Consider the following 17,998-nt stretch of genomic DNA (forward strand, 5'->3'; position numbering starts at 1 on the left):
TCTGTGTGTGTGTGTGAATGCGCTGCAGCGCGTGGAACTCCTTACAGGGGTGCGGTCAGGATTTTGGGGAAAGATAGTTAGGACTCAATTTTCATGATGACACCAAGGGCCTGACTTATACTTTTTTTAGCGCTGCATTATCGTAATTTTTTTTACACAAAATGGCACAAACTTACAAAATTCAATTATATCTTTTTAAGTTTGCGCATCTTTTGTGTCAAAAAATGACACAAATGCGGCTCAAAAAAAGTTTAAGTGAGGCCCTAGGATCACCAGGGGATGGGCTCTGTTTTAAAGTCATCAGGGGCTTTGAAAGGCTTGCGGTGTCTGATAAGTCTTAGGGACTGATTTACAGTTTGACACACCCCGGACATCTGCCCTTCCTGCACAAAAACAATCACAAAGCGTGTTTTCCTCTTTCTATGTGTGCTGCAAAATGCAACACACATATAAAAAGGAAAAAACAAGGAGAAATTAAGGTATTTCTCCTTGTTACACCTCCCTTACAGGATGTGTAGGCTTTTGACGCATTCCCAGGTTTACAAATCCTTGTGAATCAGGGAATGCATCAAAATCCATGGTTGTTGCGTGGCTGCGTAGGAACATGCAGCCCCCAAAACACCCATGGAACAACTCTTTGATGCAGACTAAGGCAACGCAGCGACTTGCGCTGCAATGCCTTACTCCATGTCTACAAGGCCATGTAAAACTATGCAAAGAGGCTCTGTGTGACCTTGTAGTTATGGGCCTGCAGCCTGTGCTGTTGATGCATCAAAAAAAGCTCGCACCAGTGGAGCATGCCGCTTGTAAATATGGCCCTTAGTGTATAAACATAAATGACCTCTACAGAAAAACAAGGGGTGTGGAGCGCGTTTGAGTAGATGTTTTGCATCCACCAAACTTTAAATAACCCTTTAGTTTGTAAATGGCCTTTGAGGACGCCTTGTCGACACAAAGCTCCTGGTGGAGGTTCTGGTCAAGTTTAAAGCGTAAGGACTTGGCTGAGTTAGTACCTTGAGGCTGACATTAGTCTGGCGTAGGGCGCACAGCAGATGTCATTGAGTTTACATTTCTCCTGTAGTGAGACAGAGAATTTCTACTTTGGCATTATTTAGGAGCTGATACAGTCTGCCAGGACAACATTTGCCATTGCTGCCCTCCACCTGCCTTAATTAGACATACTTATCAGGATATCGATGCCTAGAGTGCTTCACTGGTGTAGTGGATGCGTCAAAGACACATATGAATGCCATCGGGCACTATATTTTTTGGCCCACTCAGCATTATTTTTTGTTTTTTTCTCATACAAACTCCCAAATTAGGACTATGTTTGCAAAAAACAAAAAAGTTGTGGCTTTTGGGTGTGAGGTGTTTTCTCCCTGCACATCAGGACTATTGTCCTTTCTGCTCTCCAAGCCCACCATGCAGTGACTATCAGGGGAGACAGCAATGCCTACATAGGGCCCGGTCCCATCACTGTGACCAGGAGGTCCTGTGGCAGGTGGCTAGCTGGGTTAAGGGTTTGAGGCTGTGGACACTTCCTTCCATGTCCATTCCTTCAATTGGAATCCATAGGAAGATATAATGATTGACATTGTGAAAGGCTATTGACAGGCAAGTAGTAGTAGGAGCCAGATGTTCGTTATTGCCGTATATGTGGAGTATGTCATCAGCAGGTATCAAGAGTAGTGGCTTCTGTTCTGTGGCCTCAGCAGAATGCTGCTTGTGTTCTCCTAGGTGCTTGTTTGATTCAAGTAGAATTTCCGCTGAGGTGTAACACGGTTTTGGATTAGATTAGCTGCAAAGGTTAGGTCTGTGATGGGGCAGAAATGTTCTGCTTTGTTTCCATTTGCTGTAGGTTTTTTAGGAGCGGCATTACATAGCCTGTTTTTAACTATTCTAGGGCCTGATCTAGGTAAATGGGATTATTCCATCACAAATATCGGATATCCCGTTCACCGTACTACGATCCCAATATATACTATGGAGGTCGTATTGTGGCGGAATGAATATGAGCTGTGTCTGTGACAGAGTATTCCATCAGCAAAGATCATAATCAGGCCCCTAGCCTGTATCTTTTTTTGTGAGCATCTGATTTTTTTCAAGGATGGGGGAGCCAAAGATAGTCTCTTTTTCTTTGGCGGTTGCAAGACATTGGGTCAATAGAGTCATATGAAGGTTTTGTGTTATGGATGATCTTTTCAATGGCAGAGGGTGAGGTGGGTTCAGATTCTGACCATGAAGCTAGTTTTTCCTTGATGCAGGGGAACACTGTGATTTCAGGCCATCTGAGAGGTGCTCTTGTTCAATGTATGTGATTTTCTTCTGACAGAAAGTGGTACACTACTCATATCTTTCCTCAGGCACAGAGTATATACTTGTACGGAAGCGGAATTCTTGTACAAGTCTGAACAGTTTTCTGGATCTGTTCTTGTTCAGACCAGTCTTTTATATGCTTTGGTTTGGAGTATGTTTCTCTTGTTCTCTCTTGTTTCTCTTTGATCTGATTTGGTTTTGAGTATGTTTCTCTTGTTCTCGCTTGTTTGTCTTTGATCTGCTTTGGTTTTGACTATGTTTCTCTTGTTCTCTTCTGTTTCTCTTTGATGTGATTTGGTTTGGAGTAGGTTTCTCTTGTTCTCTCTTTGATATGCTTTAGCTTCGAGTATGTTTCTCTTTTAGTTGTGCCTTTTTTATTTTGGAAGGAATTTGTGAGATGTCTTGTTTTTCCTCAATCCTCTCTCAAACAAGCTGACTTTCCTCCATTCATTGTTCAGTTGCTTGAAGTATCATTCTGATGTTTCCTTTTCCATTTAAGTGGGGCCCTCTTGATTTAGGATGTTGAACAGTATTTTGCCATAGTGTCCTAGGACTGTGGTTATTTTCAGAGAATGGTTTGTTGTTTCTACAGTTTTGCAGTTTTCATTTTTTAGAGTGCAAAGTTTGTTTCTGAGAAGATTGCCTGGTGTTTGCACTTGAACAGTTTGCAAATTTCTGACTCAGGTCAATTCTTTTAGGGTTTTCTTATCAAGCACATGACCTTGAGTAAGGGGGGCATTGCATTTTATTTTATTTCCATACCCATACCCCGTGTGAGGCATAGAGCGCTTTTTAATGAAAGGGATTAAACAGTGGTCAGACCAATCATCTAGTTTGGGTGAGTGTAGACTTGTTTGATCTTTTTTGGCAATATTAATAGATAAGGTACCTCCTGTATTGTGCATAATAGACTTCAAGTGTTGCGAGAGATCACGGTTGTTGGAAAAGACTGAGAAGGATAAGTTACTTACCTGTAAATCCTAGTTCTCTTCCAGGGGTATCCTCATCAAAGTCATAAACATTGAATATTACCGCCCTTGTGCGGGGACCCCGGAGCATATATAAAATACACACATATTATACATGTGTAAAACAGCAATGCAGGCTATAATGTTAAAACAGGCTAAAATGCTTTATTTCTATGAAGTTTTTTTTTTTTTTTTTTTTTTTATATTATAAAATTACAATAGAGAATAAATATCTACCCAAGCCCCCAAAACTGGGCTTAGGGAAGTAAGCAGCAGTAAACTCTAGAGAAAAAAAGAAAAAACTGCATTGAAAAACAATGGAGCATTCTTAGCCAATAGGCTGCATGCAGGTTAACACAGGAGAACCATAAAAACTTTGGCACCGTGCCTTTAAGACCCTGAGCACTCCAGTATCCCACCATGCCTCAGGGGTGAAGGAAAGGTGACAGTTGGTTCACAGTTAGGTCAGTTCTCTTTTACGGTGACAATCTGTGTAACTAATTCAAAATACAGTCTGTCCTGCACTTCTAGGAGACGTGCGTCCGGGGAGGAGGGTGGGTTGTTTATGACTTTGATGAGGATACCCCTGGAAGAGAACTAGGATTTACAGGTAAGTAACTTATCCTTCTCTTCCAGGGGATCCTCATCAATAGTCATAAACATTGAATAGATTAGCAAGCCCATCCCTAAACTCTGTGGACTGTCCGATACAAGTGCAGGAATAGATACGTATTATGCAAATAAATTTCTCAGAGAGGCCTGCCCCACTTGGGCATCCGCCCTTGCATCTGAGTCTAAACAGTAATGTCTAGTAAACGTATGCACAGACTTCCATGTAGCAGCCTTACAAATCTCAGATATTGGAACATTGTTAAGGAGGGCAGCAGTAGCCGCTTTTCCCCTTGTGGAATGCGCTTTAGGCCTCGCTATTAATTGTTTATTAGCCAGCTGGTAAGTATTAACAATACAAGAAACTATCGATCTTGAAATTGTTCGTTTAGATGCTGCCTCTCCTGTCCTCAAATGACCATAGTTTACAAACAAGCGGTTAGAATGTCTAATCGATTTTGTCTTATCCAGATAAAATTTCAGCACTCTTTTCAAGTCTAAGGAGTGCAATGCTTTCTCTGCCGGAGTCTCCGGATTGGGAAAGAAAGTCGGTAAAGATATGGTCTGATTGATATGGAATTCTGACACCACCTTCGGAAGGAAAGATGGGTGAGTTCGTAGAACCACTCTATTGTCATGAAAAACCGTGTACGGTTCTTTGGAAGACAAGGCCTGGATTTCACTGACCCTCCTCGCTGAAGTAATGGCCACTAGAAAAGCCGTCTTCCACGTAAGGTGTTGTAAAGAGGCCTTATGTATAGGCTCAAAAGGAGGGCCCATAAGTTTTGCCAAGACTATGTTCAGTTCCCATGGAGGAGAAGGTCTCCGAATGGGCGGAAAAACTTTCTTCAAACCTTCTAAGAAATCCTTGACTACAGGTTTCGTAAAGAAGGATTCCTGAGAAGGTGACTTGCGATAGGCTGTAATAGCAGACAAATGTACCTTAATAGACGATACCTGCAGACCGGACTTCGCTAGATGAAGCAAACAGGACAGTATGACATCCTCCTGCGCCCGTATGGGATTATGACCTTGCTGACAGCACCATATGTAGAATCTCTTCCACTTAAAAGAGTAAGAACGCCGCGTGGAAGGCCGTTTGGACTCTTTCAAGATGTTCATGCACTCCTGTGAGAGTCCTAGGTGCCCATACTGCAGGAATTCAGGAGCCATGCTGTTAAGCTCAGAGAGGGTAGGTTGGGATGTAGAATTCTGCCCTCCATTCTGCTCAGAAGATCCGGTCTGCACGGCAGCCTCCTGTGAGGTTTTTCCGACAGGTTGAGGAGATCTGTGTACTAGAATTGACGGGCCATTGTGGCGCTATAAGAGTCATTCTGGTCCTGGATCTGTAAAGTTTGCTGATCACTGCCGGAATGAGGGGAATCGGCGGAAAAGCGTAGAGAAATATCCCTGACCAGTCGATCAACAGGGCATTCCCTCGAGATCCCGGACGGTAGAACCTGGATGCGAAGTCTGGGCATTTCTTGTTTACTTCGTCTGCGAAGAGATCCAGTTGAGGCCGACCCCATTGCGCGAAGATGTATTCTGCGACTTCGCCGTGTAGGACCCAATCGTGAGCGTCCTCTAGGTGTCTGCTCAGAAAGTCTGCTTCCACGTTCTGCTGACCTGGCAGGTGAACCGCTGTAATTGACATTCCTCTGGCCAGGAGCCAATGCCATATCGCTTGGGACTCTCGCGATAGGGGTAGGGATCTCGTTCCCCCTTGTTTGTTCAAGTAATACATTGTGGTTGTATTGTCCGTCTGTATTAAGAGCGTTTTCCCCTGAATTAGTGGTATGAAAGACTTGAGAGCCAGATGGCCCGCTCTGAGTTCTAGCAGATTGATGTGGTACTGCTTTTCCTTGTCTGACCACAGACCTTGCGCTTGAAAGGGACCCAGATGAGCCCCCCATCCCTGAAGAGACGCATCCGTTACTAGGGTGTCGGATGGAAGCACCTGGTGAAACGGAGCACCCACTGACAGGTGAGGTCTGTGCATCCACCATCTCAATGACTGAAGTGCTACCGCCGGTAGCTGCACCGTGTCCTCCCAGCGACCTGTTCTTTGGCTCCAGTTGGTCTCCAATGCCTCTTGGAGGGGTCTCATGTGGAGCCTGGCATTTGGGACAATAAAAATGCATGATGCCATGGAGCCCAGCAGCGATGTCACCTGACGTGCCGTCGGTGCGTTGGCTCTCTACAGGTCCTGACACTTCCTGTCTATTAGAACATTGGAATGTTGGGGGCTCCATTGAAAACAATGGAGTGCTGCGGGCTTTTACTGGCCGGTAAAAGCCCGCAGCGCCAACATTCCAATGTTCGCTTTGTTCACAGCAACAGCTGTGAACAAAGCCTCTCGGAGCCCTAGGGGATTTTAATCCCCTCGGGCTCCGTGAACATTTTTTTTTTTAATAGAACATTCTGCCCTGTATGGCAGAATGTTCTAATAGCCTTAGAACCCGCCGTAGCGGGCTCTACCGGCTATTAAAGTCCCTCTCCCTTGTTAAATGCCCTCACCTTCGGCTCGGGCATTTAACGCGGGCAGCGGGCCTTTAATAGCCGGTAGAGCCCGCTACGGCGGGTTCTAAGGCTATATTGAGGATAGTCGTTCCTCCGAAGGATACACTTTTTGGAGTTCTGTGTTTATGATAGCTCCCAGGTAGTGAAGATTCTGTGTTGGAATCAAGGTTGACTTTTGGTAATTGACCTGAAGACCTAGAGCTTCGCAAACTCCGAGTACAATGTCCCGATGGCTTCTCGCCTGCTCCGGAGAAGAAGCCTTTAGTAGCCAGTCGTCTAGGTATGGATATATGTATATCCTTTGTTTTCGAAGATGCGCCGCCACCACTGCCATACATTTCGAGAAAACTCTTGGGGCAGATTTCAGGCCAAAGGGTAGAACTCTGAACTGGTAATGCTGTAACACTACTCTGAAGCGCAGGAATTTTCGATGTTTGGGAGCTATTGGGATGTGAAAGTACGCATCCTGCAGGTCGATGGAGCACATCCAGTCTCCCTGATGTAGTTGAGGGAAAATCTGGTGAAGCGCTAGCATCCTGAACTTCTGCTTCCTTATGTATTTGTTCAGCAGCCGTAGGTCCAGAATTGGCCTGAAAACGCCCTCTCGACCCTTCTTCGCCACCAGAAAATAACAGGAGTAGACCCCCTGTCCTCTGTGTGCAGGTGGAATCTTTTCTAAGGCATTCTTTTTTAGGAGGGCAAGAGCCTCCTTGCATAGCAAGCTGAGATGAGATGGATTGTCTTTGGTTGGTGGCAAGCGTGGTGGAGGCTGTTTGAAAAGAAGAGAATAGCCATGTTCGACAATATTGAGCACCCATTTGTCTCTTGTGATAGAGTGCCACTCGCGAAGATAAGCTGTAATACTTCCCCCCACCGGAGTGGTGTACAGTGTCGAGGGAAGCGAGATTTCATTGCTTGGTGGGTGCTTTCGGAGTGGACTGTTGAGGTCTACTTGACCCTCGCTCCCTTGTGTTTCTCCGTTGAAAAGGAGGGCGTCTCTGTCGTTGCTGCGACCTTTGCGACCAATGAGGGGTTTGAATCCTCTGCTGGAAAGGGCGCCTGTCATACGGCCTGTACCTCCGCCTGAAATCTTTCTTTCTTTCCAGGCCCACTGCCCTCATGGTATCCACCTCGGTCTTCAAGCGGGCCATTTCTTCGTCTGCATGGGCACCGAATAGAGAGTTCCCGGCGAATGGGAGATTCAGGATGTGTTGTTGTGCTTCCTGTTTCAAACCAGTGAGTCTCAGCCAGGAAGATCTCCTTGCACAGATTCCATGTGCGTACCCATGAGCAGCTAAATCCGCCCCATCTGCTGCCGCGCTGATAACCTGGTTGGATACCAGGCATCCTTCTTGCAGTATCTCCTGGAAATCTTGTCTGTCCTCTCTGGGCAATTTTTCTGTGAATCTACTGAGCGAGTCCCACAGAGAACGATCATACCTGCCCAGGAGCGCAGACGCACTGGAGACTTTCATTGCCGAAGCCGCCGTCCCGCATATCTTTCTCCCCAGAGAGTCTAGATGCCTGCTCTCTTTATCCGGGGGTACCGTGGATGAAGATGCCACCGAGTGGGTTTTTCGGGCGGCAGCTATTATAACCGAGTCCGGTGGCGGATCCTTCCTAAGGAACAAAGGGTCCTGTTCAGGAGCCTTGTTTTTTTTGAGAATCCTAGCCGGGGCAGATTTAATCGAGGCTGGGGCCAGAAAAGTGTCCATGGTTGGCTGCAACAAACCAGGCACTAGAGGCAGCAGCTTTTTTGATGCTGATCTCTGTTGTAGAGTCTCAAAGATGACTGATGAGGAGGTAGATGGCTCTGGAACCTCTATGTTGAGTTTCTGCGCTCCTCTTAGCAGCACCTCGTTAAACGTGGTAATGTCATCCACCGGTGAGACTCTAGCAGGTGGTGAATCTGTTAGGGTGGGTGAGTAACGCCCCACAGATGAACCTGATGAAGACCAAGAGGGTGATCTTCTTGAACGAGACCTGGATCTTCGTTGAGAACGAGACCTGCTGCGAGACGCTGTAGCCGAGCGCCTAGGCCTCGCGGCCGGTTGGCGAGGAGCAGAACGAGCCCGTTCTGCCCTGGCTGTCGGTGATGGCGTTCTTGGCAGGGAGGCAGTAGGCGAATACATTCGCGAATATTGCGAATCTGGGGAGGCCGCTGGTCTGTTAAGGCTCTCCAGCCATCTCGGAGATAGATTGATGGGCGAGACATGCCCAGATGATGCCGCTCTTGATCGAGAAGAGTCGCTTGGTATGGAGACCACTGGAGATGGCGTGGCCTTGTCTGGCGTGGGGCGATGTTCTGCTCCCTGTGGGACAGGTAAAACCTGCGTCGACGGCTGTGTCGACGTCGAGGGGGCCCAGCCGGTTGCTCTTGCCTCGACGTTGAGTGCCTCGACGTAGAGTGCCTTGACGTCGAACGGCGATCCTTGGACCTCGACCTGCTCACCGTCGTGTGCCTCGGCGTGGAGCGGTGGGAGGTCGACGGCGGATGTCTCTCATGCCGTCGTGGTGATTTCGACGTCGTGTGTCCTGGCGTCGGGGGGCGCACAGCCTTTGGCGGCGACCGGGCACGCCGGCGATGGCTCGACGTCGATCGGCGGGCTGCCGTCGACGGAGACCTGCCCCTGCGATGATGTTCCCTCGACGCCATTTCCTTCGACGTCGGGTGTGTCGCCGTCGACGGCGATCTATGCCGGTGAGACGGTGGTAGCGACGACGTAGACGGTGAACAAACAGGTACTTTCCTACCTGCTGACGTCGACCGAGCCATTCTCTCCTGAGAATGGCCTTCTGGTTGTCTGGGAAGTGAGGAGGACGATGTTCTTTGCCTCTCCTGAAGCCCATGTAGCCGGATCTTCTCTCTGTCTTTCAGAGTCCTCTTAGACATGTTCTTGCAGTACTTACAAGTGTCAGGGCAGTGACTCTGAGGCTGGCACACTATACACAGAGAGTGGGGATCTGACTGGGCCTTCTTCTTCCCACAAGCAGGGCATTTGACAAAAAGTGAAGGCATTTTTCTGTCAGGAAAAAACTGCCTAGCTCAGACAAAGATGTTATTTGTCGAATGAAAAGTGAAAAAACGCTTTTTTAAAGAATTTTTCTGAGGAAAACTCAGAAAAACTGAGAGCTCAATGCTCCAGGATCCTCTCAGAAGAAGCTGGAAAAAAGAACTGACCTAACTGTGAACCAACTGTCACCTTTCCTTCACCCCTGAGGCATGGTGGGATACTGGAGGTGCTCAGGGTTTTAAAGGCACGGTGCCAAAGTTTTTATGGTTCTCCTGTGTTAACCTGCATGCAGCCTATTGGCTAAGAATGCTCCATTGTTTTTCAATGCAGTTTTTTCTCTTTTTCTCTAGAGTTTACTGCTGCTTACTTCCCTAAGCCCAGTTTTGGGGGCTTGGGTAGATATTTATTCTCTATTGTAATTTTATAATATTAAAAAAAAAAAAAACTTCATAGAAATAAAGCATTTTAGCCTGTTTTAACATTATAGCCTGCATTGCTGTTTTACACATGTATAATATGTGTGTATTTTATATATGCTCTGGGGTCCCCGCACAAGGGCGGGAATATTCAATGTTTATGCCTATTGATGAGGATTCCCTGGAAGAGAAGTTTGATGTAGCTGTGTAAACTTGTGAGTTCCACTTCAGTTTACAATTCTTTGTGAAGATATTCTGTCAGCAGGACCGGTTTGGTTGGCCATATGGTCTGTATATTCTACAGCACATTTCTTGGTATTCCTTTCAGCTCCCATACAGCACGCTATGCTTGCACACTGCCTCAAACCGCAGTATCATCTAACAGTCCCATAAGTTTCCCAGTTCTCTTTGATATCTTCGAGTCCCACGTTCCATAGCAATTGTGAATCTTTCAGCGGAGGGATATCACCCCACTCTCCCAGCACTACAGACTGTACACACTCTTTGTACAGTTACTTTCATGACGTCTGGTGGAGCCTCACAGACCAGTTTCCAGAAGGTTCCAATTCTAGGGCAGAACCATAAAGTGTGGAGTAAAGAACCTTGTAGGTTGCATCCCCCTAGGTACAGATTGACACTTACCCACCCCATTGTAAGAAGGAGAATATGAGTTTAATAAACCCTGTTCAGGATTTTAAATTGCACCAGGTGGGAGCTAAACCTACTTCTAACCTCCCTATGATCCATGAGTGCTTCATTGCAGTACGAGTCATCCATGGAAGCCTGGGCACTTCCTGCCTTGGCCAGAGATGACCCAGGTCACAGGTGCATTATTTAGCAATGTCGTGTTTACTAGAGACGTCTTCAAGGGAGCTACAGAAAGTTTCCTCACCAGGTGGCGTTTCTCCAGGACGTCCCTGTGAGAGTTGTACATCTGTGTAGGGCATATGTAAAGCAGTTGGATCTATATCTGTCTATCCTGACTAATGTAAACTTGATCTGGAGCTGCTGAAATGACACCCGGCTTTCAGTCCCCAAAAGATCTCCTAGCGTTGAGACCCCTATGCACACCTTAGTGTTAGAACCTGATGGTGTACCATTTCCAACATCATTAGTGCCTCCTGAAAAACTGCCCTCCCCATGAGCATGGATGAAAAGTTGCGAGAGGACCACTGTTGGGTTGTTTAACCAGATGAAAGATGCAAGTTAAATGCATGCAGGGGAGATTCTAAGTTAGTTTACCTGTACAAGACACTGGGGGTCATTACAACCCTGGCGGTCAAAGACCGCCAGGGCTGTTTTGACGGAAGCCATGGTATTACGACCAAAGGCGGAAGCGCCGTGGTCGCACCGTCGGGACCGGCGGTTTACCGCCACTTCAGTCCCGGCGGTTTTAATCCGCCAGGGCAGCGCTCCCAGGGGATTACGAGTCCCCCTACCGCCAGCCTTTTCCTGGCGGTTTGAACCGCCAGGAAAAAACTGGCAGTACGGGGAGTCGCGGGGCATGGGCAGTGCAGGGGCCCCCTGACACGGCCCCATGCAGCTTTTCACTCTCTGCTATGCAGAGAGTGAAAAGCGCGACGGGTGCAACTGCACCCGTCACACTGCTGCAACACCACCGGCTCCATTTGGAGCCGGCTCCTGTGTTGCGCCGTGATCCTCGCTGGCCCGGCAGGCGGAAACCAGGTTTCTGCCTGCCCGCCCAGCGGGGATTTCAAAATGACCGCGGCGGGAGTGTGGCTGCATTGGTGGCCGCCCGGCGGTCCAACCTTGGCGGGTGGCTTCAGCCGCCCGCCAAGGTTGTAATGAGGGCCATTGTTTTTCTTTTCGTCCAGTCACTTGCCAGTAGGCATGTATTTGCACACATTTGGTTACTGATTAACCCTTGAATCTCCCGTACAGGATTACCAAATACCTGCTACTTACTGCTATAAGTTCTGAATCACTTTGTGCTTTATAAGCATTTAGGTTGTATGTTTTGGCATAAATAAAATGGCATGCTTCAGTACAAAGGGGGACGTGATTGCTATGTGTGTTGGTCAGTGATATTGGGCTTGGCCTCCTGAAGACTAATGTTCTTTCCACCTTCTCTGTCTCCAGACATTGGCCACCTCGGTGGTGCAGCTCTACCTGGCCCTGCCGCACAGCAGCAACCGGTGGTCCAAGCAGCAGACCGGGGTCCTGTGCTTTGTGAAGGACAACCCCAAGCGCTCCTACTTCATACGAATCTACGACCTCAAGGTAAAGGAAGAGGGTGGCGGCCGAATGGTTAAATTCGCCTCGATAGGGCGGGTTCCCTCAGCCCCTGCTAGAGTCCAGCCTGCTAGGACCTCCCTTCCGTCCTCGTCTCCTCCCTGGCACCCGTAGAATGGTTTAGTGGTGCCTCCTGTACATGCCATTATCGTCTCTAGCATCCCCTTGATAGGGCCTCGACAGACTGGTGATGAGCAAACTGCAAACAGAAAGATGCTCCTCTAACAACTCGCCCGCACGCAACTTATTCGGCCATAAAATAACTCTCTCAAACATATGTGTCACTCTCACACTGAGGCCAACCCTGAGGCCAACCCTGAAGTCTCTCTCTCAGTCACAGCTAGAGGCCCGGTCACTCACCAAGACTTGGCCCACAATCACCTGATGACCTCACTCTACCTTCCTCCCAAGGGCCGAATGTTCCTCCTAGGGTCCTGGTCAAGCCCAAAATAGCTTGCAGGAACACTAGAGAAACATACCTGGCATGAGGCCTGGTTTCCATTTAACCTCTCTTCTCTCAAACCCTATTGAACCAGTCACTTTAGACCTGTGACCTTCTGGATACAAATATGTCTCTGAAGAGGTGATTGTGACTTGTTGGACATATTTATGTCTCTGAAGAGGTCATTGTGACCTGCTGGTTATACTTATGTCTGTACAAGAGGCACATTAAGCCATCAGGCTGTCTTAGTCCATATTTAACGTGTCCATGTATTACCTTCCATATACAACATTCACACAGAGTTATAAGTTGTTTTCATTACAATGGGCTATCTCACTCTTGTTTCATCGGGCCACAGCTTTCGTCATCCATGCACTACTCCCCTGTTTAAAGCTGTTTCACCTCTTTCTTTCAATATTTGCTCAAATACCAAATCTCCACTATAGAGTGTGTCACTGTTTTGTTGGCAACTGTTCCCAAGTTTGGCATGATCTTTTCGACACTCGGAGGCGAAGATGCAGAAGTTTCTCTGAACTCCCAATAGAGGTTTGTTGATGCCCGAACAACTCTCAGCAAGAGTTTTCATAAGACACACTCTTGTTACTGGTCTACTTTCATTGACAAGTTTGGCCCCACAGCTTTTTTCACATCAAAGGCCTCTGCACAGCAGAGACCCTGTCTTGGGATCCCTTGAGCATCTTTGCTAGGCTGTTGTGGGCTCTGAAGGTGCTCAGGGTCACCTGGAGCCAAAGCTGCAGGATTAGGCAGGGATAGGACCGACACTGGGCTGTGGAACTGGGGCAAGATCTACAGTCGAAGCGGGAGTGAGTATGGGCAGGGGATGGAGGGGCATGGTATTGAAGTGGCAGTGGGCCATGGGAGTTGGAGGGCAAGCTCGGCTGTTGATGAGTCATAAAGGAGTTTAAACTATTGGTGAGAGAGTGGAGTTGCAGTAGAATAAGAATAATGTTCCATTGTGCTTGATTACAGGGATATTGGGGTCAAGGACCCTGGTGGGCAAGAATTGATTTAGGGGCCATGATCATCTGGTTTTCAGAGGTTTGCCTCTTCCCACGGACAGCATTACGTTATGATATATTAACCATTTCCCAAATCTTGCTTTTCAGGAAGAGAAGATGGTTTGGGAACAGGAGCTGTTTTCCCAGTTTACCTACCTGACGCCAACTCCATTCTTCCACACCTTTACTGCAGATGTGAGTATCACACAGCATCTCTGAGGCCAGTGGGGGGTCCCAAGTCATGAAGGATGCATTTGTCGCATAAGGACTCACTCCAGACAACTACCTCAGGCGAGCTGAGGTGGGCCTGGGTACTGATACTCCCCACACAGAGTCAGCTTGACTTGTCTACGGGACCAGGAGTAGGCCCTATCTGAGGACACAAGAGCTAACTCCAGGGGGAGCAGGGAACACCTGGTGTTTGATCACAGTATTAGATACAGCATTTTAGGTCTAGGGACATCCCAGATTATATTAGAAATACCCTCTTAGGGGAACCTGGCAGAAGACAAAGAGTTAGGTATGATCAACAGCTCATGGCTCCTTCAGTGCAGCATCTGCAGCAGTGTTCGTCAAAAATTGGTGTAGAGAAGATCTGGCAAGAAAATAAAAGAAAGCAAAAGCCCGTTCTTGGGCCTGTTTTCACGGCATACTGGATAATGTACGTCTGTGGTCACAGGTGGACAAAATAATTGAAATAGTGAAAGGAGAGTACCCATGTTTTGCTGTTGTATTGGTGGGGCTAAGGACATGCTTGGGCCTCAATTGTAGTCTTTATTTAGTAGCCCAGTACTGTACAGGTGAGGCCACGCATAGGCAGAGACCTCCAACGTAGTATGCATTTATTAGCCCGTTATTGCAGTGGTGGGGCTGCTTATAGGCTCTACTATACTACGGTAGTATGCATGTATGAGCCCGGTACTGCAGTTGTGGGGCTAAGAATAGACTTAGGCCTCCACTGTAGTATGCATGTAGTGCCTTGTTACTGCAATGGTGCGGTTGTGCATATACTCACGCCTCCATCGTAGTATGTATTAGGCTGTTCCTGCAGTGGTTGAGCTATGCTTAGACTCAGGCCTCCACCGTAGTATGCATGTAGTAGCACAGTACTGCAGTGGTGTGGCTACGCATAGAGTCAGCCCTCCACCACAATATGCATGTATTAGCCCATTACTGCAGTTCTTGGTCTACACATGGACTCAAGCCTTCACTGTAGTATGAATATAGTAGACTGATATGGCAATGGTGGGGCTGCGCATAGGCTCACGCCTCCATCGTAGTGTGTATGTATTAGGCTGTTCCTGCAGTGGTTGAACTAAGCTAAGACCCAGTCCTTCACCATAGTATGCATGTTTTAGCGCAGTACTGCAGTGGGTGGGGCTGCGCATAGACTGAGGCGTTCACAGTAGTATGCATGTAGTTCTCTGATACTGCACTGGTGGGGCTACACATAGACTCAGGCCTCCACCGCAGTATGCATTTATTAGCCTGTTACTGCTGTGATAGGTCTAAGTATAGACTCATGCCTCATAGTATGCATGTAATAGTCTGATATGACAATGGTGTGGCTGTGCATAGACTCAGGCCTCCATTGTAGTATGTATGTATTAGGCTGTTCCTGCAGTGGTTGAGTTACGCTTGGACTCAGACCTCCACTGTGGTATGCATGTATTAGCACGGTACTGCAGTGGTGGCACTATGCATAGACTCATGCCTTCACCGTAGTATGCATGTATTAGCACAGTACTGCACTGGTGGGGCTATGCATAGACTCAGACCTCCACCATAGTATGCATGTGTTAGCAAAGTACTGCAGTGGGTGGGGCTGCGCATAGACTCATGCCTTTGCCATAGTATGCATATAGTAGCCTGATAAGGGAGTGGTGGGGCTGCGCATAGATTCAGGCCTCCATTGTAGTATGTATGCATTAGGCTGTTCCTGCAGTGGTTGAGCTACGCTTAGACTCAGGCCTCCACCATACTATGCATGTATTAGGCTGTTACTGCAATGGTGGGGCTGTGCATAGACTCAGGCCTCCACCTTAGTATGCATGTGGTACCCTTATACTGAAGTGGTGGGGCTACGCATAGACTCAGGCCTCCACAGTAGTGGGCATGCAGTATCCTGATACTGCACTGCTGGGGCAATGCATAGACTCAGGTCTCCACCGCAGTATGCATGTAATAGCCCGTTACTGAAGTGGTGTGTCTACGCATAGACTCAAGCCTCCACCCTAGTATGCATCTATTAGCACAGTACTGCAGTGGGTGGGGCTGCGCATCAACTAAGATCTCCATCGTAGTATGCATGCATTAGCACAATACTGCAGTGGTGGGGCTATGCATAGACTCAGACCTCCACCGTAGTATGCATGTGTTAGCACAATACTGAAGTGGTGGGGCTGTGCATAAACTCAGGCCTCCACCATAGTATGCATGTATTAGAAAAGTACTGCAGTGGTGGGGCTTTGCATAGACTCAGGCCCCACTGCAGTATGAATGTAGTACCCCGATACTGCAGTGTTGGGGCTATGCATAGGCTCAGGCCTCCACCGCAATATGTAGGTATTAGGCTGTTACAGCAGTGGTGGGTCTACGCATAGACTCAGACCTCCACTGTAGTATGCATGTAGTAGCACAGTACTGCAGTGGTGGGGCTGTGTATAGACTCGGACCTCCACCGTAGTATGCATGTGTTAGCACAGTACTGCAGTGGTGAGGCTGTACATAGACTCAAGCCTCCACCGTAGTATGCATGTAGTACACTGATACTGCAGTAGTGGGGGTACGCATAGACTCAGGCCTCCACCGTATTATGCATGTATTAGCCCAGCTTTGCAATGGTAGGGCTACACATAGGGTCAAGCCTCTACTGCAGTAAGCATGTATTAGCCTGATACTATGCATAGACTCAGGCCTCTACTGCAGTAAGCAGGTAGTAGCCTGATATTAAGCATACGCTCAGGCTTCTACAGTAGTATACATGTATTAGCACAATACTGCAGTGGTGAGCTGTGCATAGGGTCAAGTCTCTACTGCAGTAAGCATGTAGTAGCCCGATATTAAGCATAAGCTCAGGCCTCCACAGTAGTATGCATGTATTAAGCCGTAACTGCAGTGGTGGAGCTGTGCATAGGGTCAAGCCTCAAACCCTGATATTTTAGATAAGCTCAGGCCTCTACTGTAGTATGCATCTATTAGCACCTTACTGCAGTGATGGAGCTGTGCATACGGTCAAGCCTCTACTGCAGTATGCATGTATTAGCACAGTACTACAGTGGTGGGGCTGTACATAGACTAAGACCTCCACCGTAGTATGCATGTATTAGCACAGTACTGCAGTGGTTGGGCTGTGCAAAGACTCAGGCCTCCACTGTAGTATGCATGTATTAGCACAGTACTGCAGTGGTGGGGCTACGCATTTAATCAGGCTTCTACTGTGGTCTGCAAGTAGTACCCTGATACTGCAGTGGTGGGGCTATGCTTAAACTCAGGTCTCTACCGTAGTATGCATGTAGTAGTACAGTACTGCAGTGGTGGGGCTGTATATAGACTCAGGCCTCCACCATAGTATGCATGTATTAGCACAGTACTGCAGTGATGGGGCTACGCATAGACTCAGGCCTCCACCATAGTATGCATTTATTAGCACAGTACTGCAGTGATGGGGCTACGCATAGACTCAGGCCTCCACCATAGTATGCATGTATTAGCACAGTACTGCAGTGATGGGGCTACGCATAGACTCAGGCCTCCACCATAGTATGCATGTATTAGGACAGTACTGCACTGTTGGGGCTACACATAGGGTCAAGCCTCTATTGCAGTAAGCATGTAGTAGCCTGATATTACGCATAAGCTCAGGCTTCTCCTGTGGTATACATGTGTTCGTACAGTACTGCAGTACTCCACCATAGTATGCATGTATTAGCACAGTACTGCAGTGGTCGGGATACGCATAGACTCAAGCTTCTACTGCAGTATGCATGTATTAGCACAGTACTGCAGTGGTGGGGCTACGCATAGACTCAAGCCTCTACTGCAGTAAGCATGTATTAGCACAGTACTGCAGTGGTGGAGCTGTGCATAGGGTCAAGCCTCTACTGCAGTATTAAGCATGTAGTAGCCTGATATTACGCATAAGCTCAGGCCTCTGCTGTAGTATACATGTGTTCGCACAGTACTGCAGTGATGGAGCTTTGCATAGACTCAGGGCTCCACCGTAGTATGCATGTATTAGCACCGTACTGCAGTGGTGGAGCTGTGCATAGGTTCAAGCCTCTACTGGAGTATGCATGTAGTAGCCCAATATTTTGCATAAGATCAGGCCTCTACTGCAGTATGCATGTAGTAGTCTGATATTACGCATAGGCTCAGGCCTCTGCTGCAGTATACATGTGTTTGCACAGTACTGCAGTAGGTTGGTCTATGCATAGACTCA

The 17,998-nt window shown here is 47.7% G+C and overlaps 1 protein-coding gene across 2 annotated transcripts in view; it reads left to right on the top strand.

The window, feature by feature from the left end:
* Nucleotides 1-17,998, top strand: part of WAS (WASP actin nucleation promoting factor) — a 139,377-nt gene that overhangs the window by 40,010 nt on the left and 81,369 nt on the right. For both annotated transcript variants that reach the window (XM_069209565.1, XM_069209566.1), the window contains exons 2-3: nucleotides 11,944-12,084; nucleotides 13,666-13,752. In XM_069209565.1, coding sequence (XP_069065666.1) covers nucleotides 11,944-12,084; nucleotides 13,666-13,752 — 228 coding nt within the window. The remainder of the gene's footprint in view (nucleotides 1-11,943; nucleotides 12,085-13,665; nucleotides 13,753-17,998) is intronic.

The sequence above is a fragment of the Pleurodeles waltl genome, chromosome 10 (genome assembly GCF_031143425.1).
Source record: "Pleurodeles waltl isolate 20211129_DDA chromosome 10, aPleWal1.hap1.20221129, whole genome shotgun sequence".
Lineage (NCBI taxonomy): Eukaryota > Metazoa > Chordata > Amphibia > Caudata > Salamandridae > Pleurodeles > Pleurodeles waltl.